Source organism: Lycium ferocissimum, chromosome 7 (genome assembly GCF_029784015.1).
Source record: "Lycium ferocissimum isolate CSIRO_LF1 chromosome 7, AGI_CSIRO_Lferr_CH_V1, whole genome shotgun sequence".
Lineage (NCBI taxonomy): Eukaryota > Viridiplantae > Streptophyta > Magnoliopsida > Solanales > Solanaceae > Lycium > Lycium ferocissimum.
This window is the reverse complement of record NC_081348.1, coordinates 31,324,325-31,351,247: the sequence shown is the minus strand read 5'-3', so window position 1 is coordinate 31,351,247 and position 26,923 is coordinate 31,324,325. Positions and strand designations below refer to the sequence as shown.

At 34.1% G+C, this 26,923-nt stretch overlaps 4 protein-coding genes across 4 annotated transcripts; all 4 read left to right on the top strand.

Annotated features, from left to right (window-relative positions):
* The first annotated feature begins 538 nt into the window (after positions 1–538).
* Positions 539–11,268, top strand: LOC132064367 (protein SEMI-ROLLED LEAF 2). The gene is made up of 20 exons (XM_059457316.1): positions 539–786; positions 1,260–1,398; positions 1,528–1,602; positions 1,694–1,809; positions 2,396–2,510; positions 2,929–3,057; positions 3,195–3,242; positions 4,294–4,478; positions 4,612–4,808; positions 5,330–5,613; positions 5,687–5,836; positions 6,269–6,646; positions 6,734–6,883; positions 7,054–7,132; positions 7,222–7,346; positions 7,699–7,890; positions 8,054–8,194; positions 9,205–9,348; positions 10,397–10,603; positions 10,726–11,268. Exons 2-20 carry the CDS (start codon positions 1,264–1,266, stop codon positions 10,840–10,842), a joined length of 2,967 nt encoding a protein of 988 aa, XP_059313299.1. The 5' UTR covers positions 539–786; positions 1,260–1,263; the 3' UTR covers positions 10,843–11,268.
* Positions 11,269–11,477: 209 nt separating this feature from the next.
* Positions 11,478–14,073, top strand: LOC132064368 (GDSL esterase/lipase EXL3-like). Its single transcript, XM_059457317.1, has 5 exons — positions 11,478–11,855; positions 11,996–12,126; positions 12,221–12,433; positions 12,543–12,798; positions 13,446–14,073. The coding sequence occupies exons 1-5, from the start codon at positions 11,585–11,587 to the stop codon at positions 13,628–13,630; spliced, it is 1,056 nt and encodes a 351-aa protein (XP_059313300.1). The 5' UTR covers positions 11,478–11,584; the 3' UTR covers positions 13,631–14,073.
* Positions 14,074–15,139: 1,066 nt separating this feature from the next.
* On the top strand, positions 15,140–17,846 carry LOC132062710 (GDSL esterase/lipase EXL3-like). Its single transcript, XM_059455230.1, has 5 exons — positions 15,140–15,447; positions 16,514–16,644; positions 16,730–16,942; positions 17,041–17,296; positions 17,429–17,846. The coding sequence occupies exons 1-5, from the start codon at positions 15,192–15,194 to the stop codon at positions 17,614–17,616; spliced, it is 1,044 nt and encodes a 347-aa protein (XP_059311213.1). The 5' UTR covers positions 15,140–15,191; the 3' UTR covers positions 17,617–17,846.
* Positions 17,847–18,806: 960 nt separating this feature from the next.
* On the top strand, positions 18,807–23,678 carry LOC132064366 (ATP-dependent Clp protease proteolytic subunit 5, chloroplastic). The gene is made up of 9 exons (XM_059457315.1): positions 18,807–19,041; positions 19,121–19,228; positions 19,961–20,075; positions 20,150–20,242; positions 21,003–21,048; positions 21,209–21,281; positions 22,053–22,087; positions 22,182–22,270; positions 23,148–23,678. Exons 1-9 carry the CDS (start codon positions 18,914–18,916, stop codon positions 23,352–23,354), a joined length of 894 nt encoding a protein of 297 aa, XP_059313298.1. The 5' UTR covers positions 18,807–18,913; the 3' UTR covers positions 23,355–23,678.
* Positions 23,679–26,923: the final 3,245 nt, after the last annotated feature.

Here is a 26,923-nt window from a genome sequence, read left to right as displayed (position 1 = left end):
ATTAAAAGTTCTACCTTTTAGGTGTATTTGAGATTTGAAATTAAAATTTTATTCTAATATTATAAATGAACAAATATTTTAAATTAAAACTTTAAATTTGAAGTCTAGATTGCATAAACAAATGGGCACTTTTAGTCGGAAACTATAAAAAGAGAATGAAAAAGAAAATTAGGACAGGAAAAAATTACTATTCCCTCCGGATAAAAAAAATGGTTCACTTAGTCATTTACACACCTTTTAAGAAAATATTAACTTATAAATAAAAATACGTAATTTGATTAAATTATCTATAATTAAATAGACATTTAAATTTGATCATATAGCACTTAATAGAGATAAATATAGAAAAATAAGATTAATTCTTTATTGATTTGTATAGTAAATATTTTGTTGATCTTGAAAAAAAAAAAGTTATGGACACTTTTTTTAATAAGGAGGGAGTAGTATATAGTGGGGACCTGTGTTGAAAGAGGTGACAGACAAGAGACAAAAGCAAGTGTCTTTTAAACACAAAGAAGTGACCTTTCTCTGCCTACTCTTCCGACTGTTGCTACTCTTTGATTCTTGAACCCCACCCCCCAACCAACAAGCCCATGCTGTTTCTTTCCTCGTTTTAAGATTTCTTCCTCAAAATCCACGCGCTCACTTTGTTGTTGTCTACTAAACTACTTTCTTGCTTTCAAATTCTTTCTTTCTTCACTACCCTTTTGCTTCAACTTCTTGTAAACCGCTTCACTGGCAGTTTTTTTCACTCCTCAGTCCTCAGATCTCCTTCTCTAGTTGAAGGTATGTTCATTTTACTAAGTTCTGCTCTGTATTTGTTCTTCTATTCTTTCTTTTGGTTTTATAAAGTTGAAATTTTGTGTTTTTTTTCTCTCTCTTCTTGGGTTATTGTTTCTTTTTAATTCTTGGTTTTATTTTTCAACATTCTTGGGGTTGTTTATCATTCGCCTAGCCTGTTAGTTTTAAATTTCTTTGCCTTCTTTAGTGTCATTGTTCAGTTCTTGTTTTTTTAATCTTGATTAATGCTTCTCCGTCTTGTCACTAATGATCTTGGTTTTCACGCTTTTAGGCCTTTGTTTCTCTGAAGTTTTTATTTTTATTTTTTATGTTTATACTTTTGTTACCCTTTCTTGTGTTGATTGATCTTTTTTACAATTTTGGTTTTGGCTTGAGTTTTGAGATTTTTGTGTATGTTGGTTTCTGTTGTTCTTCCGGTATCACTGAGAAATTTTACTTGTTTATTCTGAAAATTGTAGGAAAATGGGTTATATTTCACGGAAGTTATTCCCAGCATGTGGGAACATGTGCATCTGCTGTCCTGCTATGAGGTCTCGATCTCGACAACCTGTGAAGCGTTACAAGAAATTGCTAGCTGAAATCTTCCCTAAGTCACCAGTAAGTACATTAATTTTAGTTTTCTTGAGGTATAACTAATAGTAACTGCTCTGTTATGCTGGAGAAGGAAAGTTGTTTGTTGGTGCATGTGATACTAACAGTCAATTACTCTGCAACTTGTGACTGCAGGATGGCTCACCTAATGAAAGGAAAATAGTGAAGTTATGTGAATATGCAGCAAAAAACCCTTTCAGAATCCCCAAGGTAGTGACCTTCTTTTGCATTGCCTGTGAATGTGGAACAAAATGATGCTTAATTTTTTTTTTTCTAACATGTTGTGGCTTTACTTGATCAGATCGCAAAGTATCTCGAAGAGAGATGCTACAAAGAACTGCGAAGTGAGCACGTCAAGTTTATCTATGTTATTGCTGAGGTGTACAATAAGTTGCTTTGCATGTGCAAAGAGCAAATGTGAGTAATTGTCGTCCTTATTTATAACTACCTTGGTGAAGTATAAGAGTTTAAACCACAAAATTGTATTACTTTCCTGAATATGATAGAGTGAAGCTCAGTTCTTTCTTTCTTCATCCAACCTTGCTATGTTTTAGCCGCGATTTCCATTCTTTAATTTCTATAAGCACTTTCTCAATTATAAGCGTTAAGACCGATAATTAAAAAAAAAATCTCTAAATTATGCACAGGTAGGGCATGCCACAAATTCTAGTTTGATATCAGTCATCATTAATTGAGGTTTTCCTTACCATCAAGCCATTGCATGTAATTTATGTACCACAGGTTCACGTAATACTTAACATCTAACTAGGCCAATAATATACCGACCTTTGATAGGCTAGCCCTTGTTATAAGTCTGTATTGCAGTTGATACACTTGCTGGTAGACTGATTCTATTATGTAATGCTTTAGATTCTCATTGTTTGGCATAACCTGTGCTAGGTAACTCGGAGATCATTATATTTTGTTAAATGAAATCAAGTAGGTGTACGCCTCCACTTTATCTTCTAACGATGTATTATACTACTAATTTCTGTATCTGCAGGGCATATTTTGCTTCTAGCCTATTGGACATGGTTGTTGTACTGCTGGATGACTCAAAGAGAGATGCTATCAGAATTACTGGTTGCCAAACCCTGACCAGGTTTATTTATAGTCAGGTGATTAATGAAAATATCGATGAATGCAGCTGTGTATAATGCCAATTTCTCAATTGGGGGTTCAGTTTGGGTGTGTAATGAGTAGTTTATTAATCTAATTAATGTGTAACATAATTACATAAATATCTTCAATGAGATGTAAAAGTAAAGTTCTTGAATGTCTAATTAATTGGATATTCTTTACACTGTGCTGTTCTGGTTGATTAAATAAAAAGCTTCTATTGGCTAGAAAAGGGGTACTCAGTTTTCAATATTCAATTCTGAGCAATTCTAAAGAATTATAGGAGAGTTTAAAGCTAGTGCCTCGTTTATTACCATCTACTCATTGCAATGTATGACAATATAGTTCAGTTTAAAAGAAGATTGGATTTAGGTTCTTTTATGTGTAAAATTACTTACCATCTTATTTTGGAAGCAGGTAGATGGAACATATACGTATAACATAGAAACTTTGGTTCCCAAAGTATGCTCATTGGCACGGGAGACTGGTGAAGAACATCAAAAGCGCAGCTTGAGTGCATCAAGTTTGCAATGTCTTTCAGCCATGGTACTGTAAAATTACTTCTATGGTTGGAGTCAAAACCCTTGTTTTAACAATGATTCGTTTATATTGGGCAACAATTCTCCTCATACAAGTTTGCTGAATGTTTAGTTGGATCTGAGTAACCGAATCCACCTTTGTAGGTTTGGTTCATGGCCGAGTTCTCTCATATATTTGTTGATTTTGATGAGGTTAGTAGAGTTCTCTCTCTCTCTCTCTCTCTCTCTATATATATATATATATATATATATATATAGAGCATGAAGGTCTAGTTCCTTATAGTTTAGTTATTGCTTCCCTAATTTTGAAATGGTTATGGATTCTTCATTTGCCAGATCATATTTCATGGGTCTTTATTGGGATATTTGATGTGAAAGTTCTGGATAGCATTGTAAATCTATTTCCCCACCTTGGGTGACGTCCTAAGGTGTCCTTATCCTTTGCTTGTTTGCATTTATTGCTGATTTGACACATAAGTTATGCATGATCATGAGCTCTCAAGTAAAAACTTTACACCAGTAAATGAACTAAAGTGTTCATGAACAAACTCACAAAAACTTGATCTGTGCTTGTTAAACAAAATGAGTTTGTGCTTATTGTATAAAACAATATCAGATGACCTGAGCTCAGTATCACTGCTTTCCTATTTTCCTTTGTGAATATAGAAGGTCTCCGATTCTTTCAGGAGCATAATCTATTTTCTCTCTGTCTCTGCATGGGGGTTTTACTTCCCCAAGTCCAAGTGATACAATAGGAAACGAAATGTTTCTATTTACCATGTGTTGTCTTTATTCATAAAAAACTAAAGAAAACGAAGCTTGAACAAAACTCACAAATGACTGAACGAGCTCAATGGCTAACTAGCTTTTTTAATGGGCTTGAGCTCAAGCTTGAAGGAATTTACTGAAGTTGAGCTTGTGCTCGTCACCTATCACATATGCTAAGTTTACCAAGTATGGCTGTGCTTGTAGTATTAGTCAAAGCAATTTCAAACCTCTGGAAATCAGCTTGGGTTGGCTCATTTTCAGTTCTAGGATAAAATGCATGGTCTTGTTTTCCATTCTAGTTGGTTAATCTTGATTTTCTGACTGGGAATTATCCAATTTCTTCTCAGAATCTTTTATCTTTTGTTAGAGGGTAGCCCGGTGCACTAAGCTCCCGCTATGCGCATGGAATGTTTTATCTTTTGTTAACAAATGAAAATTACTAGCCATCATTAGTGTTCTATATCATCTCGTGCAGATTGTTCATGTGACTCTGGATAACTATGAGCCTGAAATGCATAATGAAGACTTTGAACGAGGGGAGGCACACCACAATTGGGTGGATGAAGTTGTTAGATCTGAAGGAAGAGCTGTTGGTAGTGAATATGGTCCTTCCCAAATTAGACCCAGACCCGATAAGAAAGATCCATCTTTATTAACAAGGTTTGTGCCGCTAAATCCAGAAAAAAGTTGGTTTTTCACCAGATGATCGTGACTGCTGCCAATGTGTAGATATCTGTTTTAATCACTTTATCTACCTATCTTTTTGTCTTTCTGCCTCAAATTGTTCTTACAGAGAAGACATTGAAACACCAAAAGTGTGGGCTCAAATTTGTCTTGAAAGGATGGCTGAGCTGGCCAAAGAGAGCAGTACAATGCGCAGGGTGTTAGATCCAATGTTTGTCCATTTTGACCATGGGAGGCACTGGGTTTCTCCGCATGGATTGGCCGTGATGGTTCTCTCTGACATGATCTACTTTGTGGAAAGTTCAGGTAATCTGCCAATACACTGCTTCTTGAACCTCGGTGTCATTATTCCTAGTGTAGTATAGTGATGTGCCTGCATTAGACAACTTTACCTCTGTCCTTGTCCTCATGGTGGAGATTCTTGGTAGATTTTGCTCATCACTCTACAGTTGCATAACCAGAAGTCAATTGTAAAGCGGGTGTTTCTTTGATGGTTTTCCCACTGAATTTCTGCTCAGTATTATTTCTTCGTCATAGATTTTTCTTTTGCATATAGCAAAAGTTGCTACATCTGCTCCCCGACATGCTTTTTCCGCATTGTGTTCTGGAAAACAAGTTAAATAACAAAAAGCACTGTATATTAAGTATATTGTTTAAACTGGTGGGTCAAGGACTGGAATCTTTTATATCACCATCTAATACTTTGCCATGAAAGTATGACACTGGTTTCCTTGTAGTCATCATAATTTTACTGGACGTTGATGGCACAAATATTGAAATAGACTTGATGACATCTAAATGTTCTCTTAATTCTTGTGGTTTCTCAGGGAATCAGCAATTGATTTTAACTGGTGTAATTCGTCATTTAGACCACAAGAATGTGGCACATGATCCTCAAATGAAGTCTTATGTCATCCAGACTGCTACTGCTTTGGCTCAACTCATTAGATTGGAAGCTAGTCTCTCAGATATACGATTCGTCGGTGACTTGTGCAGACATTTGCGTAAAAGCCTTCAAGCAACTGTCGAATCAGTTCAAGAGCAAGAGCTAAACTTCAATCTTGCACTTCAAACATCCATCCAAGAATGCTTCCTAGAAACTGCAAAAGGGGTAATTTATGTTAGTTAATGAATGATTTTGATAGGCTTTTGTATTTCTATATATTAACAGATTTTTCTCTTAGATTGTTGATGCACGACCACTGTTTGATATGATGGCGATGATGTTGGAGAAGTTGCCATCTCTTAAAGTGGTTGCCAGGGCTACAATGGGATCCTTGATCATTCTTGCTCATATGATCTCATTAGCATCTGTTGTTTCACGATGTCAGCAGGTAACAAATTGCTTGCTTTGTCATCACATGCTGGATCATCTTGCATCGCTGGCTAGCTTGTTTATCGGAGAATATGTTTCCTCCATTTGAGTTTTTAAAGCAACCATGTGTGAGGTTAATCAATAAAATTTTCACAGAATGTTGGATGTGGATTTTTTTTTTTTTTTTGGGTTGTATTCTAATGGAAATGGAAATATTTTCTGCCATGCATGATTTCTTATCTTTTAACGAAAACTGATATGTGATATCAATGGGAAAAATGAATTGTTGTCGTTGATGATTTGAAGTGCATGTTCACCTTCTATATCATTTGCGTTTCAACAGGATTAATTTTGTATTTCATTATCTTTTAATGCGTACGTGTTCATCTTCTATATCATTTGCGTTTCAACAATATTTATTTTGTATTTCATTATCTTTTAATTCTTCTAGGTATTCCCTGAGGAGCTGTTTGTTCAGTTACTGAAAGTGACATTGCATCCAGATGTTGAAATACGGATTGGAGGACACCACATCTTTTCTGTTCTTCTAATCCCAAGTTCTAACCATATTAAACATGACATAGCCAGATGGAATGCCAATGGCACATCCACATTTGTGTCAATAACAGCTCTACTTGAGAAGCTTCGAAAGGAAAAAGATGGAATTAAGTTGAAGGACGGGCATGGTATTCAAGATAATTTAAAGGAGAGGGATAATGTTGATGAGGAACACAAGCAGGGTTGGGCCCTAAAAAATACACCCAAGGTTCCAAAAATTAGTTCCATGATTGACTGCACCGCTGTATCAGTTGGCAGCTTGAACGAGGGTGTAAGAACATCAATGATATCACTTTCTTGTTTTTTTTTTTTTTTTTTCACTAATATCTGGCTCCATGCTTTTTACTGGTTGACACAGGAACCTTACATTCTGAAGCTAAACAAGGATCAAATTGTCCAGTTGCTGTCAGCCCTCTGGCTACAAGCCAACATGCCAGATAATTTACCTGCAAATGTTGAAGCTATAGTTCAGTCATTCTGCCTAGCACTTATTTCTTCACGCGTTAAGGTGTGCATTCAGGTTATTCACCTTGTGATTGTAAAAAAAGAAAAAAAAAGAAAAGGAAAGGAAACTAAATAAAGTTTGAGTGAACACAATTCCATGCAAGGTTTAAACTCTTTCTCTAAGCATCTTGTATCTAATCTATGCTCATGATTGTCAATTTTCTGTTGTTGCAGAAAACCAACAATAACTTACTGATCCGCTTTTGTCAGCTTCCTCTATCACTTATGAAGTTATCCCTGGACCCTAATAATGGTATATAACTGTATTTTTGCAACTACTAATGGACTCTTTGGTGTCTGGTAAAAGTGAATTACAATTACCTTGTGAGCTTCTTCTTTCAGGGTTGCTGCCTCCAGCATACCAGCGTTCACTTCTTGTGTTATCAGCTGCAATGCTAGCATTTATGGCGAAGATTTATCAGATAACTGACCTGAATATTTTACTTGAAACATTGCGGAATTTTGGTGTGAGTACTCCTTACGTTAAACTTTAATTAAGTTCATTTTCAATCTCACACCTACATTTTCTGTTACTGGGGTAGAATTAATGCAAACATGGAGTCTTATCTTGCCTTTTCACTAGAAACTATTTTTCTATTGTTAATGTGTAAGATATTTGCAACATTCCTGAAATAGGAAAAAACAATTTTGCTGTTGTTCAACAAGTCATGATTACAACATTAAGGAAGTAAATGTTTTGCTGTTGTTGAACAAGTTACGGAAAGCGATGTTTCATCTCTAATACCATGTTTGTTTAACAATTTTTTTTTATCTTAACATATATGCGTGTTAAATGCTGTTCATGCCCTCCATGTTCAGGTTGATCCTTTTCTGGGTATCAATGATGGTTATCAAGTATACCTGAAGCCTCACACAGATGTGAGAAAATATAGTTCTGTAGCTGATAATGAAGCAGCTGCATCATCACTATCAGAATTGCGGGACAAAATTCAGGAGTGTCATGAGATAATAAAGGATATCTTAGTTAAAAGTTTGTCTAGCATTGCAGAGGTACTAGTTGTCTTGAAAATTTGATGCATACTTCTTTATTTCTTAACTAACTCCTGCTCTCCCCAGCCACCAAGAAAAACGAAAGAAAATAATTGCAAATAGACTTTTTTGGGCCTGTTCTTGCCTATGCGTGCTTTACTTATTCTTTTGGGGTGTGCCATAGGTTGACGAAGATGACATATTCAAGCAGCTGTCAGAAGATTTCACACCCGATGATACCTTCATCTTTTGTCTAAAATCAATGGTTGACATGGATCATGTTCAAATAGAATCACACTCCCGAGATTCACCTTCATTTGACGGGGTATGCTCATCAAGCATTCACATTATTCTTTGTGGCATGAGACGGATGCTGGTTTATGGTTCATCATTATACTTGATACTCCCCCCTGCCCCGATTCATGTGGCACACTTTTCTTTTTAGCCTGTCCCTAAGAGATGGCACCTTTCTATATTTAGGAGCCGGTTAGACATAAGTTTCTTTTACTTTTAAAAAAAAAAAAAAAAAAAAATGATTATTTCAAATCAGTGTTTGGTTAACATAGTGTTACAGTTTTCAAAATCCAACTTGAAGTTGGATTTCAAGTTTGAATAAGTGTTGCAAACCAATATTTCACCCAAAAAAATTACTGTTGGGGAGTTCTCAAGTTTTCAAATATAGCCCCATAATTTTGGATTTTATAAAACAAACCCCATCTTTATATCATCTACCGATTAGAATAATTACCCAACTAACCATCAGCTATCCACTTTCCCTTCGATAAAAATACCCAAAACATAATTATAAGCATGTTTGATTGTTTATTTCAGGTAGGATACTCAAGTTGGGCTGTTTTTGATAGTTTTTAGAAATTGTGGGGTATAAATCATGTTTCTTGTTTTTTGAAAAAAAAAAAAAAAAAAGCTCATCCAAACATGAGCTTTATTCCAAATATACTTTCGCAGAAAATGATAACCACACACAACTTCGCCTTCAAATCAAACTTCATTCAAATTCCAAATTTCAAAAATTACTTGTAATATATGTCCCAAATGCCTATTTAGAAACATTCTAACTTTAAAATTATCATTTTACCCTTAATGAGATTGTTTATAGCCAAACAATTGTCTTTCAAAAGTCTTTCTTTCCTTTTTAAACTATTGCCCAGTCAAACAAGGCCCTATAAAATGGGATGGAGGGAGAAATAAACAAATCTGTCCATATCATTCCCTAGTTTAATGGCAGTGTCTGCTAACAGTTTCCTTATTGTTAATATATGCTCTCATCTCCCTGAGTCACAACCATCTTTATACGTTTGTCGCTTATTGATGCAGGATTTTTCTCCAAATTCATTTGTAGAGGATGAACAAGTAAGTGAATCCTCAATAGCTGATATCACCAGATTTATTCCCAGAATTCCTATGTCTCCATCTCCTTCGATGTCTCATGTTGTGAGCATTGGGCAGCTTCTTGAATCGGTAAGCTTCCCCACCATCCCTTATCTGTGTCCACCCACATGCATCTGTCTATTTGCCTTGCTTATCCCAAGAGATAAGCCTGCTTGTAGAAGGAGAATATAGTCAAGCCAAAATAATTCATTAGTTATTGACAAGATCAGGGAGGTGTGCCTAATAGTTGATTTGCCTGTTTGCTCCGACTATTTCCACATTATTAATGGAAGTGTAAATTATTTAAAGAAAAGAAAAATCTTTCATGTAATTAATTACAGAGGTAACTCGCGATTTGCAACAATATGTCTGATACTACTTTAGGCGATGCTGCATGATATCACTTTTCTGCAAATTGATTTCACCTTTTATAGCAATCTAAAGTTTTCCGCCTTTTGTATTTGTTGTTCAATATATAGAATTTTGAAAAGTTGTCTATTAACTTCATATTTGATCCAACACTAGCAAAGCTTTTGTGAGCATCAAGTCTATCTTGTCTGAAATTGTGTGAGATACATGCAATTTTAATTAGTAGGAGTAACATATAAACATGATAAACATGCTTCTTCATTTAATGCAACATCCTGCAAAATGAGAAAATGTGAGTTAAATCTGAAACAAAATTGTTAAATTTCTGATTAGTTGTGTACCATTAGTTCTTTTGTTTGCGAGCTGGTCCTGCATTCAAGTTTGTATATAAAATTAGCTTTATATTTGCATGTCTTGTCAAGTTAAAGAAATGGATTACATCATCTAATATTATTCTAGGTCCTCTTGGCTACTTTTTCTCCCAAAACAGTTTTTCTCCCTGATTGGTATCCTTAATTTATGACCACTACTGCTGTTTGGCATGAGTGCGATTTAGTTGGGTTGTATTAAGAATTGAAGCTGGAGACAGATAAAACTGGATTGATGATATGGAAAAAGTACAAGTATTCATTAGTTTTAGTCAGTCCAATGCATTGGAGCAGGCAGATCACAAACTTCAACATTTTTTTTAATGGGATTTGAAAGGAAAAAAAACCAGTCAATCAAATAGCATCTCCTTCTTGTTCCTTAAGTTGGATTCTTTTTTCAGGCACTCGAGGTAGCTGGTCAAGTAGCTGGTTCATCTATTTCAACGTCACCACTTCCATATGATACCATGGCTAGTCAATGTGAATCTCTTGGCACAGACTCAAGAAAGAAACTTTCTAATTGGTTAGTTCATGAAAATCATTGTGCAAAAGCGGCTGGCTCGGCATATCCACCGTTCCCCGCAAATGGGCCATCAGCAGTTGCTAAGGTGATCATGCGTCAACTGTCTTTTAACTAGAGCCATCAATTTATGAAGTCTAGACTTTTTGCCTACTTGCATTTGATAACCATATGGTATGTTTTAACGTCCCCTACTTGTGTTGGCTGCAGATACTTCAAGAAGATGGGCCTATTAGGGGGCCTCCGCTATCAAATGAACCATGGTTAGCACTTAGGCTACCTCCAGCAAGTCCTTTTGATAACTTCCTTAGAGCAGCTCGAGGTTAGATGCGTGCAGCCGTACCATTTTGCTGTTTAGATGTAAATGACAGGTAGCTACGTTTAACTTACCCTTGTGCTCAAAACTCTGGTGCTGCCATGCCGGAACGTATCAAGTGCTCGTGGTTAATGTTTGTATAACTAAGGTGTTTGTTGAATCATTGTTGTAAAGGGCAGAATTATTAAAGCATTTCAGGCTGTATCTAGTTCTAACTTATGTGAATCTTCTGTAACTAGGCTTTGTAACTCCAGCTCCTTCGATCGTTTCAAATCCGTCTCTTTTCCACTAACTATTTGGATAGAGTTATTTTTTCCTGCTTCTGGTGCTAGATTATGTATTGCCTGGACCATAGGGGCATGTTCAAGTCCTCTCTTTATTCATATGTACTCTTCATTATTACTCATTATCTATTAAGTACTATCAAGTTTCGTAAAGGGCCAACTCATAATTGCTTGGAACTCATCATAAAGGGAAGTTACAATTAATTATCCTTAAGATTCATCACATGCAAGATTGTGGAATTTGATACGGCAAATGATAAACTATCTCGATATCGTGAATAAAATAATAATAAAAAAAGCTGCCAGCTACATCATCACATGCTCTTACGTATGTGCTCTTCATTATCAAGAAGCGTTTTGACTTTGCAAGTAAACGTTAGTTTTGTCTTTATCTTTAAGGATCAATCTTATTGTTCCATTTTCGTTCGTCTGTTATGATGCAAACATTTTGAATAAAATTTTGAGGAGAATGAAAATGAAGTTGTTATTCTCTTATATTTTCCTTCTGTTTAGTCCCGTTGTTATTGCGAGAGGTGCAATAGCGAATCTGCAGCAACCATACAACGTTAGTGGTATAATTCCTGCAGTATTTGTGTTCGGGGATTCAGTAGTTGATACAGGCAACAACAACTGGATTGCGACGTTAGCCAAGGGGAATTTCCCACAATATGGTAAGAACTTTGAGGGAGGAAAGGCAACTGGTAGAGTTTGTGATGGAAAAGTTCCCTCTGATCTTTTTGGTACGTACATCTCCATAATGTCTATTTGTCTAAAGGAGGGGGGTATGTTTTGATTTTATAGGCAAAATTGAAAGGGGAATTGATTCACCCAAAAAAGATAAAATAAGTACTAATTGTTTTAAGATTTACTTTTGTTATAGTGGAAGAATTGGGAATAAAAGAGTTGCTGCCTCCTTATCTTGATCCAACACTGCAACCTAAGGATCTCATAACGGGGGTTAACTTTGCTTCAATAGGTTCAGGATATGATCCACAGACATTAGCTTTCTTGGTATATATTTTTTCCTTGTTCCTTTCCCCTTTTCTTCAATGAATTTCCCTACTTATCTTTTTATCTTTCCTTTTCTTGATTGATGAAAATGCAGTCGGCTCTATCAATTCCGAAACAGTTAGAGTTGTTCAAAGAATATATTGAGAAACTTAAAGCTATTGTCGGAGAAGCAAGAGCTTTAGAAATTGTGAGCAACAGCCTTATTATAGTACTTACAGGCAACAATGACATTCAATTGAATCCAGCTTCCTCTCTAAACCCATCATACGAAGATATCCTGGTCAATTTTGCTACCACTTTTTTGCAGGTAGTAATTTTAATTTACATGCACATACTTGCAATTGTTTTTACAGCTGAATCTATTAAACTGTAATTGTCTAATGTTTGCTGTTTGAAATTTTTTATTTTGGAATTAGGACTTGTACAAGTTGGGGGCACGCAGAATTGGTGTCTTTGGAGTAACAGCATTAGGATGTGCGCCATTACACAGGAATACTCAAGGAGGAATTCAAAGAAATTGTGTAGATTCTCTGAATACCAAAGCATACTCGTTCAACAACAAGCTATCCATCCAGATAAATTATCTTGATAATAAATTTCCGGACGCGAGAATAGTCTACATTGACTTCTACAATTTCCTCCTTGATCTAGTCAACAACCCTACAAAATATGGTAATACTGACCAATATAACGATGATACTACTAAATTGATCATTTTTTCATTTTATATATTATCTTTGATGGTAGCATATTTTAGGGCGCATTTAGTATCATGAAAAAAAAAGTTTCATAAGGAAAATCACTTTTAAAATTACTTTTTTGGTTTCTTATTCAATTTTTGATAGAAAATAAAAATAAGTGATGATATAGTGTAACCGCACAAGATGGAGAGGATGGTATGATTTAGTGCTTAATTAATGATAATATTGATTATTAAAAGTTGACAATATGTCTAATTATTTATTAGGCAAGTCATATGCGGTAAGAATTGGGTTCTTTATAGAGAAAAATGCATGCCCTTTTTGATGAAAAATATTTTCGCGGAAGAAAGTTATCTTGAATACTGAAGAATAACTTAGTAAAGTATTTAAAGGAAAACCATTTTTGTCCATACCAATATACTTCAATTTTATTTTTATTTTTTAAAAAGTTTGAACTAGTACATGTAATAATATCTCGCTCCGACTCTTATATAAACAGTTCGTTATTCATTGCCTTCAAAATTAACCCTCTTATTAACTGTTAATTCTACTTACCCATTCATTATCATAAAATTTGAATAAGAGTTTAATTTCATTTTATTTAATTTGTTGTGGCAGGGTACAAGATTGTCAAAAATGGATGTTGTGCTCTCGCTGGGATAATAGACTTACCTTCCTGTCCGATCGCATGTTCAAATGATTATGATTACATTTTTTGGGACCTCTTTCACCTTACTGAGAGAACTTATAGACTCTTAGTCCATCAAGTTCTTCAACAACATCTTCAAACCTTCATTTCATAACCAATTCTTTTTCAGCGTGATAGCAATACTAAGCGAAGTGATTTTTGTGTTATCAACTAAACGAAGTGACTTTTTTCACATCATTTTCAATAATTATGTGACTTTTCTGTTACAAAATAAAGAAGAATAATTCTATTACACCATTATCAATAATTGAGGGACCATATAGGTATAGGCCATCAAGTCTTGTTTATGATGTCTGATTATATATGATCGAGTGGCCAGTCCACGAAGATTTTTCTGGTGCACTTGTACTTGGCTATTTTTATTTGGATGTTTTATAATGTAGCCACATTCTTGAATGTTGGGCAAAGCTAAGCTTTGATCGAGCGGACTCTTTTTAATTTTTTAACCAACACCTTTTCATGAGACCTTTTCAAATGTAATTGCAATATTAACTATATTATCCTGGGAAAATAATCATTGCATCTGGAAGAATACAAAAAAATACAGAGTTCCAACTCCATTATTTTCTAAAAGAAACTTATTTGGCTAAAAACAATAGAGTTCCAGCCACGTTTTTTTTATTTCTTTGATTTGGCCTGAAAAGAAGAAATACACAGTTGAAACAAATAAGCATTCTATCTAAAGAAGAAATAAAACAAAACAGAAAGTTGGGATAAAATATGCATTTAAGAAGAAGCAAGAACAAATACAAATTTGGACAAATAAATAAATTAATGTATATGACTACATAACAATCAATGTTTGTTTTAATGGGTGGGAGTTATTTTTTTCATAAAAGAAAAAACAATAAATGTTTGAGAAAAAACTCATTTAGAGGCAATTTTTGCAATCCCACGCACCTAAAGGAGAGTATATTCATCCTCTTTATCATGTCAGCGTCTAGGCGATCAAGGCTATCAAATTGCCTAGTTCACAAATTGTTTTCAGACGCAGATCCCATCCTTCTAGAAGATAGACCTGTTAATGGACCTCAATTCGCTATCAAAAGAACATTAATGGTTAGAACTTAGGTTAGCATAGTAATTGCATAATAGCTTGCTTAATTCTAACTGATTCAGAACTTATAAATTCAAAATTTTAGTTCCGCCGTCACCTGATTGAGTGCATTCATGACTAGTGTTTGTATAATTCATCATAAAGGAAAGACAATTAACCAACAATGCATTTACAGAGCCAATTAATCATTGTCTAAATGTTAAACACCAAATTGATGAAATTTCAAGTGTGTACGTACATATGCACACATTACATATATAAACATGTTTAAGTCCTGAACATATATAAAGTATAAACGGTCAACCATAGAATAACAATTCCTCGAAATTAAATAAATCAGTAAAGCAAGTCGCACCATTAGTGCTATTTGCACTATGTGATCAGATGGAAACATGAGATCGACATGATAGGGCAACTAGTACCAACTCTATATATCTTGAATAAAATAAGCTGCCATATATTTCATGCCATGCGCGTACTCTCATTTATCAAGAAACGTTTGACTTTGTCAATTAACAAAAGTCTTTATAAATGCTCCATTTATTTCGTGAGTCTGTCATTGACAAACAGCTTGAAGAAATTGAGACAATTAATAAAAATGAAGTTCTCTTATATTTTCCTGCTGCTAAGTACCTTCGTTATTGCTAGAGGTGCAATAGCGGATCAACAGCCATACAATGTGAGTGGTATTATTCCGGCAGTATTTGTATTTGGGGACTCCATAGTTGATACAAGCAACAACAACTATATTGTGACAATAGCCAAGGGGAATATGCCACAACATGGGAAGAACTTCATGGGAGGAAAAGCCACTGGGAGATTTTGTGATGGAAAAATTCCCTCTGACATTCTTGGTATGATCCTCATCATGGCCTTATTTTGCTTCCTCATACTACATCTATAGATAAATGTTGGTTTATCAAGAAAAGTTCTCTTACTGCAATTATCCCGATTATCCTTGTTTTGTTTATATTACATGGTTTTACTATATCTAAACTAAGTTATACACACGAAATGACTAAAGCAATAGTTCAATTAATTAAAGGTAGTAAATGAGCGGATTGGATAAGAATTGTGTGGTTAAAATGGATCATTTTCGATCGAAAAAAAAGTTTGCTTGGATTAAATAACAAGTCATACTCCAATTTCGTCCAACTTGGACGACCCTCCTCCTTTTAAGTTTGCATTTTGACATAAACAATGAAAGTTCATGTATTTTCCTTAGATTATTAGTTTATTAGTCCTTTCAAATTTAACAATTTTCAATCTTAAAATTTGGTTTGCTTGAGTTTGAATTGTATTTCACCCGTTAAATTACATTATTTGGCTTGTTTTGACTTAATAGTTTGATGGGCCAATTTGTTGATCAATCCATTGGATCAACTGATCAAGTTTACAAACCGGTCATAACAACCTATTTAAACTTTAGCAGCAAGTTAAACGAGTTACTAAAAATGTGTTAATTTTGCCAGCTCTAATTTATAAGTTGGTGAGAGATCTTCATGTCAAGGACGTAGATTACAAGTTTGAATTTTATAGAATTAAGTGGTACAATCACTATTGATAAGACCTTTTGATTGAGGGGCAGAGGAGTTCTTGTATTTTGACTATAAATTGTTCATGCAAATAAGCACATTCGTCTACTCCTGATGGATTAATTGAGTATGTCAATAAATAAAAGATCAATATCTATTTTAAATTCTTGAGAGTTTTCTTAGCCTAGTGGCTAGTATTATTAGTAAGACAAACCGGAGCAAGTTCGTACAACAATATTTAAGAAATTCAATTGAGATAGGAGAACGAGAATGTCTATTATCTAAGAATGGAAGGCGAGAGTTTAATTTTTTTTTTTTTTTTTTTTTTACGCAAAATTGGAGAGGGAAGGTACTAATTGTTTCAACTTTATATTTGTTATTACAGTGGAAGAACTGGGAATAAAAGAGGTCCTACCTCCATATCTTGATCCAACACTACAAGCTAAGGATTTAATAACAGGAGTCACTTTTGCTTCAGCAGGTTCAGGATATGATCCACAAACTAATGCTTTATTGGTATATTTTCTTTTCCCTTTTTTCAATTAATTTTATATATGTTTTTCATTATTGATTTTTTTTTTTTAAATTTATGAAAATGCAGTCAGTTCTATCAATTCCAAAACAATTAGGGTTGTTCAAAGAATATATTGGCAAACTTAAAGCTATTGTTGGAGAAGCAAGAGCCTTAGAAATTGTAGGCAACAGCCTTTTTATAGTACTCACAGGTCACAATGACATTCACCTAAATCCAGCTTCCTCTCTAAACCCATCATATAATGAGATCTTGGTCAACTTCGCTTCCAATTTTTTGCAGGTACTAATTTAAAAATTTGCATACATTACTTTTTTAATTATTTTATAGTTGAACCTAATTGCCTAATTTTTGTTATTTCAATTTTTCTTGTTCGAAAGGAGTTGTACAAGTTGGGGGCACGCAAGATTGGTGTTTTTGGTGTATTACCATTAGGATGCATGCCATTTCACAGAAATACTCGAGGAGGAATTCAAAGAAATTGTGTAGATTCTCTTAATAAGAAAGCATACTCATTTAACAACAAGCTCTCTACTGAGATAAATTCTCTTATTAACAAATTTCCTGACGCTAGAATGGTCTATATTGACATTTACAAGTTTATGTTTGACCTAATCAACAACCCTACAAAATATGGTAAGTGTTGTCCTTAGTTATGAGATACTCCATCCATTTCAATTTATGTGGTACATTTTGACTGAACACATAGCTTTAAAAAAAAAAAATACAAATTTAATTTCATTAATTTGACTTAATTTGTTGTGGCAGGATTCAAGATTACAAAAAATGGATGTTGTGCTCTTGTTGGAAAAATAGAATTGCTAGCTTCTTGCCCAATCGCATGTTCAAAAGATGATGACTACATCTTTTGGGACGGCTTCCACCTTACAGAAAAAGGCTATAGACTATTAATCAATCAAGCTCTCCAGCAACATCTTCAAACCTTCATCTCATGACCAAATTCACCATAATCATTCCCTCCTTCCTTCCTTCATATACACAAGCATTCTTTGTACTTTAATTTCCTCTATTTTGTTACTTTTTTTGAGGTTCCCCTCACTGTTTTTTTCTATTGATTGTTGTCTTATTAATCCATTTCGGGAAACAAAAAATTGTATTTCCTTGTAAAAGTAAATAATCTAAATTTGCCAAAAATCTTTACAATTCATTTATTTCTCTGAAGAGTGGGTTGCTTTTGATTTTGGACATTTCATCTAGCAAGCTTGTATGGTTCCAAAAAGAATAGTTTAAACCTATTTATTTTTTATATCATTTGTCTATGAGATAAATAATTATAAACTGCTAACTAATATCTTAAAGAATAATCGCTATCTTACAAGAGAAAAAATTTGCTTGACTAATAAGAATTTCAATAATGAATTTAAGTTTACCAACTTATGGATATAATATGAAATTATGAGTTATTGTACTTTTTTTGAATAAAAATACGATAAATATGAGTGTATAAAGTACTTTTGTATATTAAGTACCTATACTTTTTAAATGTTGTATCTGGCATAACTTGTGAGATATTATGATACGAAAATATAAACTTATGTTATGCGAAAAGTGTTGAAGGACAAAAATTAAAGACCACAAATTTGAGAGGCAAAAATTAAAGATCACCCCGAAATAGGAGTATTTGTGCGAATGACCCCAAAAAATTTGAATCAATTGACTAAACTATGTTAAATTTAGGGATTTCAAGGTATTATTATACCAAAATTAAAAGAAGAAAAATGTTACTCTTTAATACGGCGTAAGTTTATGGAACGGTTACTAATAGCTTGTTTGGCCAAGTTTATTTTTTCCCTAAAATCTTTATTTTAAAAAAAAGTGATATGTTAGAAAATGGCGAGTTTTTGGAGAAAATAAGTCTTTTGGAGAGTAGCGAGAAATAGTTTTGAAAATTTAAAAAAAATAGTTTTTAAAAATACTTTTTGAAAATCTTTAAAAAGTTTTTAACTCAAACACTATTATTGATTAAAAAAATATTTTTTAAATTAATTGATCAAATATAAATTATTTTTTATCAAAAATACTTTTTAAAAACTTGATTGAACATAGTATAAGTTACGGTGAGAGCGCCGTTCCACAGCGTCCAAGCTCGTCATTCTCGTTATTTGCCTACTCCAACACTCAACTATTTTTGCCCCAAAAACCTATCTTTTTCTCGAAACCCAGCAAATATCCACACCCTTCCTTCTCTCTCTCTCTCACTCTAATTTCTCTCTCTAAAAATCCAAGAAAATAATGGCACATTCTTGCATAGCCACAACTTCATCCATCTCTAAATTCAACTACCAAATTTGCCCCTCTGATTCTTCCACTCTTTCTCAAGCCAACCCCATATCCCTTCCATTTAAACCTCTTCCCTTCAGGTACTCGTATGGGTTTGTCTCTTTTTACTTGTATGTCTAGTTAATTTTGAGTATTTTCCTTAAAGTTTTCATCTTTCAGGAAATTAAAGAGTGTTGGGAAAGTGAAGAATACCACTGTGAAGGCTGTGTATTCTGGAACTGAATGGGAATCTGCAAAGGCTTCACGTACAGGATTTTGGTCTATCAGGTTTCAAAAACATAACCCAATCTTTTAATTTCTTGATAAATCTGCTAGCTTGTTCTTTTTTCTTTTTTTTTTTGTTAGCAGAAAATTGTCTAATTTATAGTCGGAAGGATACTTTTGGTTCTTGTTGTTAGGGTATCTTATGGTTGATGAGTGGATTAGGGCGAGTAGGAAATTGGAAGTTTTGCGTTTATACCCAATTTTGGTTAAACCAAGTTTAGACATTGCTAAGAAATATGGGTTTGTCTGCCTATCTCCTATTTAAGATGTTAATTTGAGTATTCTACGAGTACAATATTAGTAATAGTAGAAGAGAATATTAAAGCGAGCTTTGGATGAAAGCACAAAAATTGAATTTTGAATGCTTGAAAGTTTTGAACGTTGATTGTTAAAAAAGCATATAACAAGATTGTTAGTGGTATGGTGTCAAACATTTTGCGACACCCCAAAATGGAAAGAGTTCATATAAATTGAGACAGAGGAAGTACTACTTTTATCTTTATTTTCCTTTTCCTTCTTAAAAGGAATCTCGTAAGTTTTCTAATAATATAGATAGAAGAGTGTTTTCTTAGGTCATTTTTTATGGGATTTTATAAGGGAAAATCCAGTTTTGTGGACTTGTGAAATGCATAAATCTTAAGAATTCATTGTTAATGACTTAGTTGCTTTGTCATCTTATGTGTCATAGAAATCCGTTATGTCATATGATTAACCCCCTGTTATTGAATTTTGCAGAGATGATGTGCAAATTCCATCATCACCTTATTTTCCTACATATGCCCAAGGTCAAGGACCACCGCCGATGGTAGCAGAACGATTTCAGAGTGTGATCAGCCAGCTCTTTCAATATGTAAGAATTGTGTTCGTATGTTAGAGTCTCAATGTACTTGCTAAAATTTTAACTCCTGTATTCTCTTCTTGTAGAGGATCATACGATGTGGTGGAGCAGTTGATGATGATATGGCTAATATCATAGTTGCACAGCTTCTTTATCTTGATGCTGTTGATCCCACAAAGGTATATTTCTTGACTGATTTGGGATAGACTTGGTTAAACTATTACAACAACAACATACCCTGTGAAATCCCACAATATGGGTGTTCTTGACTGGCCAACACTCCTCCCCATACAAGTATACAACATCGTCGGTCTAACCACCACCCTGTAGAACCTGCCTTTAAGTTTTGGTTAAACTAGATGTTTTAATTTAAAGGAGATTCTGCATTAGGCATTCCTTCGGTAGTATATATCATCGTTTGTATTTGTAATTTTAATTCATCGCATTTGTTTGTCTAAATATGATCTGTCTACTGCTTAATTGCTTGAACAACTTATGAATTTCTTGCCTCTTTTCATTCTGGAATTTTCAGCATGACATGTCAATTGACATGCCAGCATAACTTCTTTGCTTTGCACTAGCTTATTGAGGCCACAGTGGCCCAGTTATGCATGAACCGAACAAGCGAAGAAAGTTAAGGCCTAAGCGAAATGTGTGAAAATTCCACCTTTCCCTCTCTTTCGCTTGGCCTAAATCACAGCCCTCATACCACGACTATATGAGGCTTGCCCTTGATCAACTTCATATTAAATGAATAAAACCATGCTTTTTATGGAACAAGAAAGAATACACAGATGCTGCTATGGTTTTCTTTTGACATATGTTTGTCCTTTTCAGTGAAGCTTTTAATTCTAAAACTGTTTTCTACATCCTTTTTAATTTACTTTTTACACAACTTTCTTTTAATTCAACTGAGCACCTCTTTAATGTACTACACAGGACATTGTCATGTACGTCAACTCTCCGGGAGGGTCAGTAACAGCAGGTACAACCAAGTTTATCTAGTCAAATTCATTTTGTTTCTGTTGCCAATTTGCCATAGTTATTTCAGCTTTTATTGCATAGTATTGAACTGTCATAATCAGATTTGGTTATCTACTTTAATGCATGGTGTATCAAATGCTATGCACCTATTATTATCTCAGGAATGGCCATATTCGATACCATGCGGCATATTCGACCTGATGTCTCCACTGTCTGTGTTGGACTTGCAGCAAGGTACTGATTTGATTACTTATGTACCTTTGCGTTTCTTTTAGAAGACGATTTTACTGTTCATTGTTGCTTGTGATCCGTATATATGTGAAAATCACCTTACACAACCCATGATAGGACAACATAGCTCTCCAGTGTAGGTTCTTTTTTCATTTTGTTTAAGTAATTCTCCAATTCTTTCATATTATTGGCATTTTTGACACCCTCTCCTTTCATTTGGTACTTCACGTGCCTCTATTTTATTATTCGTAACATCCTCTATTTTGGTGCCAAAGTTTCGCCAATAATTTGTTTTCTTCAGAATTTAGGGGAACTATTAAATTTTTGGGATTGGATTTGCTTTTCCTTCTCGTCTTCCTCTCCCGTTTATTCTTCATTTCCTCCTTTTCCTCACTCTTATCCCCTTTTAAGCCCGCTTCCTATACTGTGCCAGTTCACTTGATCCCAAATTCCTGAGAACTTTTGTGATGTTTGTTTGAATAGATGTGTTATTTGATACTATTTCCACGTTGATGTAACATTATTTTACGATCCACCTACCTTTCACACGGTTATTTCCTTGACGTTCGTATCTTTTAGATGGGTGAGTGGTGGAACATTTTACAAGTTTATTCCAAAATAGTTTTTTCATCAGTTGAGACTTTGTATTCAGTTAATGGATTTTGTGGAGTCTATTTTACTATTAGTCCCTTAAGGCGATTACTTTAGCATTTTTTGTTTCATGGAATAAATAGATAGCCTTGCTTAGCTAATTTATGTTTTGCGGCGTTGCAGTATGGGGGCTTTTCTTCTCAGTGCTGGCACTAAAGGTAAATTGAATAGCTGAATCAAAATAAAGTAACTTTGTTTATGTTATACTTCTAGTTTTTGCTCTTAACTTTTAATGCTGTTATCACCTTGAAGGAAAGAGATATAGCTTGCCAAATTCAAGGATAATGATTCACCAGCCTCTTGGTGGTGCTCAAGGTGGTCAAACGGATATAGATATTCAGGTAATTGCTCACTCTATTGTATGCCACAGTTCCTATTTAAAAAATTTGCATTTAGGGAGTCAATATGGCGAATAATGGTTTATAGAGTACAACATCTGATTTAAACGTTCCATGCTCGCTATCCATCATAAACAAGAGATGCTAGAATCCTGATTCCTGACACTGGAAAAATTACAATTTGCTCAATATGCTGACAGATAAAAGTACATTTGAACAATGCACTAAAAACATAAGATAGATGGATAATTTCCAATTCTATGTTTATTTAGAGAATGCAATACCAAGGGGTGGTTTATAAGGTAAAGGATCCAATGCCAAACTCCCCAGGCCAGAACCTCTGAACCTTGGAAAAGCAAAAATCAGTCTGCACAAAGTGCTTACAAAGAAAGTACCAAACATTGAAGGAAATTTCTAGTTATTTGTTTATTTATTAGAGAAGCGTAACAAGTGGGACAATGTGGCAATGTTGTTGGTGGTGAAATATAATGCATTCATGATGGGGTTATTCCCATCAAAAAGCTAATCTTTTAAAACTGTTCATTTAGAGAATGCATCTAGGTTAGACAATATTCCCCAACTTGCTTGGGATTGAAGCAAAGTAGTTGTATGTAGTTTAGACAATTTAGCAGTGATGCAAGTTAATTTACCAATGTTCCAGCTTATGTACCCAAGCTACTCAGAGCTTATTAGACTTCTGTTTCTCCTGTGCAAAACTCAACTTGTGAAACTTCTATCTGATAAGAAATCGTTTCTATTTTTGATGCTAAGAAGCTGAGGCAGACATAACTGCATGCTGTTGTATTATAACACTAGTATGTGTAGATTGGTAAGGATGGCATACTTAAGAGCTAAAATCAATGCTGACAATGATATACAGGCTAATGAGATGCTGCATCACAAAGCAAATTTGAATGGGTACCTTGCCTACCACACTGGTCAAAGCCTTGAGAAGATTAACCAGGACACTGATCGTGATTTTTTCATGAGCGCAAAGGAAGCTAAAGATTACGGGCTAATCGATGGTGTCATCTTGAATCCAATGAAAGCCCTTCAACCACTTGCAGCAGCTGCTGAACAATCATAGTTGAATTGCAAGGGAGGTCAATATTCTCTCCTCATTTTGCTCTTCCCTCCTGGATTATTGATACGGTCATGACTAGAGATTGTAATAGATTGCTGGGTTTTGGGTAGAACTAGTATTCCTGCTGCCAGGAGCAATTTGTACGCGAATTTTTACAAGTTCATCAGAGTTAACAGTTGGGGAAGAGTGTAATGTACCTGTTCAAATCTCATAGACGTTTTCGCATAGGTCTTGATATTGTCTTAAAAAGTAATTCACTACTTCCACCTTTCCTGTAATAACAATCAAATTCATGGCATGCATGTCAGAGATTCTTTTTTCCCTTTTTGTTCATGCTTTGTTTCTTGAAAGAGCACATGATAAATATTGGCATTGTTTCAAGTGCAATGCCAGTACCTGTTGAGAAGTTGTTTCCTGGCCATTGAAATGACTGAATACAGTTCATGAATTTCAAGAAAGAGGAAGGTTACATAGCTTAACGTTTAATAATTCATTGAATTCACCAAGTGGAGGGACTAGGTAAGCAGATTCACAATTAATTGAAGGTTTTAACTGTATATGACAAGGACTATAATGAAGTATGTCAAGAATTCAGGAACTAAATAGTATTTTTTGGGATCTTAAATTGCAGTTATTATTCTTCAACCAAAACAAAATGATGGGGTGCACTTTTCCATTTTTAGCACTTCGGTCACTTTCCATCTGTAGGTATTCAAGCCTTGTGTAATGCCAAGTCGATATCCTAATAATTGCAACTTTTCCAGCGAAAGTTTGGGCTTTATGTTGAGTTCAAATAGGGTCGCACAAATGGCCCTATTTCGGGGTGGTCTTTAATTTTTCCCTCTCAAATCTGTGGTCTTTAACTTTTGTCCTTCACCAATTTTTGCGCGGTATAAGTTTATATTTCTGCAGTCATAAGTTTATATTTTCATATCATAATCCCACAAGTTAAGTCAAATACGGCAAAACTTTCAAAACTCAACATAAAAATGGCCAAAAACACTTCAAACTCCGCAAAAAGAGGCACGTTTCAACTCAAAAAGTAAAAGAACATATTTCTCAAAAAGCATAACTCCAGTTTCTGGACACTACAACAAATTCTGAAAATACTAAACAACTTATGCTGCATAACTTAATTCCTACATATCTTATGCCGAGCGAAACAAAAGTTCAGTTTCCGAACATAAATGTTACATAACTTATGCCGAGCGAAGCAGATCTGGATATTTTCATTAAATGTGCAGCAGAGACAAAAATTAAAGATCACATATGAGGGACTAAAATTTAAGACTGGTGCGTTTGAAGGGCAATCAGGCAAAAACTTCGTTCAAATTCTCAATTTACACAAACTTTTCAAATAACATACAACTATCCAAATACAATTTCAGTGTTTACAAACTTCTTTTGACTTTCAAATTATAATGTTACCAAAACGGCTAATGGTGGTATATTAGATTAGAAAAAAGTTATAATGTAGAATAAAAAATTATCACTGATCGAAAAGGTTGAATTTTTCGGTAAATGCGACTTTTGTGTTAATACGGCGAAGTACTATGATTTTTCTATTACAAAATATAGTTATTCTCATATCTCCTTAAGTATTAAAGAGTGCAATTGTCAACCGCATCAATTACATTTGATTTTATGCTGATCAAGTAATTATTTACCAGACAAACAATCCAAACTTGTATAATTACACCTAAATTCAATTATGAGGTGACTTTCCAAACCAGCTATTATATATATATTGTTTATAGAGTTCAGTACAACCAAAAACCCTTCCATCCTCTTCTTTCCCAAGTCCTTATTCACAAGCAGTAAATTTTATCTCCGGAATTAATAAATGTAAGACACGTGTCTTTTATACGCACATTTATTATATTCTTACTTTATTTATCAAATGGTAATATTAAATTATTTAATTTAGTGTGAGTAGTGATTAAGGATAAATATCTAGCATTCACAGACCTGCTTCCATTCCAAGTTATTAAGGGATGTTGTAAAAGCCCATTACGAATACAGTAATTTTAATAAATATAGTAATTCTAATATTTTCCTATATAAGTGTACCTATTGTGTGCAATTAAGAAATATACGAGAAGATAGAACTCTCAGATATTCTTCCACATACCGTGACTATCACCATCGACATAGAGTTTCTTCTGCTACAGGGAGTAACCTGTAAGTTCTCGTTTTACAATTTATGCAATATCAATTAGTTTAGATTTGTTATGTAATCCTTGATAAATTTGAAACATTTTTATGGAAGTAGGACAGAAATTTAAGAATGAAGTTCCGTCAAATGCACATGTGAGGGGAAATGAGAATAACAGAGATCCATAAAATGCGGAATGGAATATGTTCCATTTGGACGTATTGTCTCAAGGGTCTAAAACCAAACCCCTGTGTCTGTACCCTTTCAAGCAATTGTCCCTTTTTATGAACAAAGCCAATTCCATTTCATATACTTATATTTCTATATATTTACACTATTAGCTTGGCATGTGTTGGTCCTTCATTTCTTCTTTTGTCCAAACATCAAACATACCTAGTCTACCTTATATTTTGCCTTTTCTCTCTTGTCTCTACGTTTTCATGTCATCCACCCATGTTATTGGCTTGGCTGTGGAGGTTTTATATATTGCCCAAAACGTGAGTTTTCGCTTCTGTATATTGGCAGTAAAATAATATTTACATTACTCGATTATTATTTATTATAATATAATTACAAGTAATATATAAAAAAATCGAACTAGTTATCTGAAAATAAGGGAGATAATCTAGTACAAAAATTAATGGTGTGTTTGGTATGAAGAAGAATGTTTTCCACAAAAAATATTTTCTTGAAAAATTAAATAAGTTATTTTCTTACTTATTTTATGATGTTTGGTAACAAACATAAAATATTGTCCCAGATAATATTTATATATAATCTAGACACAACCATTATGGAGGTGGGTTAAGGGTTGCGGTGGTGGAGGTGGGGTTTATGGGGGTGGGCAGGTGTGCTGGAGGATGGGGGAGATAAAACTGTCACTTAGAGAAAAAAAAAAAATCGGTACTTTCGGTAGTCAATTTTTTTATTTTTAAGGAATTTGTTTTCCTAGAAAAATTATTTTCCAAACATGAAAATATTAGAAAGAAAATGTTCTCCTCCATACCAAACACAGGCTAAATCTTCACTTATGTATAAAAAATTGATTTATCTGTTTTTTTTGGTATATTAAATTTGATTTATCTAGTACACTCACTTTAACTAGGAAAACACAAAGAAGGTATACTTAACACCTTAGGGCCCGTTTGGCCATGAAAATTTTTCACTTTTTTCCAGGAAACGTTTTCACTTTATTTGAAAATCAACGTTTGACCATGAAAATTTCAAATATAACTTGAAGTTGTATTTGGAATTTAGAAAACACCAAAAAACTTATTTTCACTTTTTTTTCAATACATTCAAACAACCAAATATTCTTTGCAAAAACTATAACCAATCACAACTCCATCTTCAACTCCAACTTCAACTCCAAACTCCAAAATACCAAATAAAGTGAAAAATATTTGGTTTCATGGCC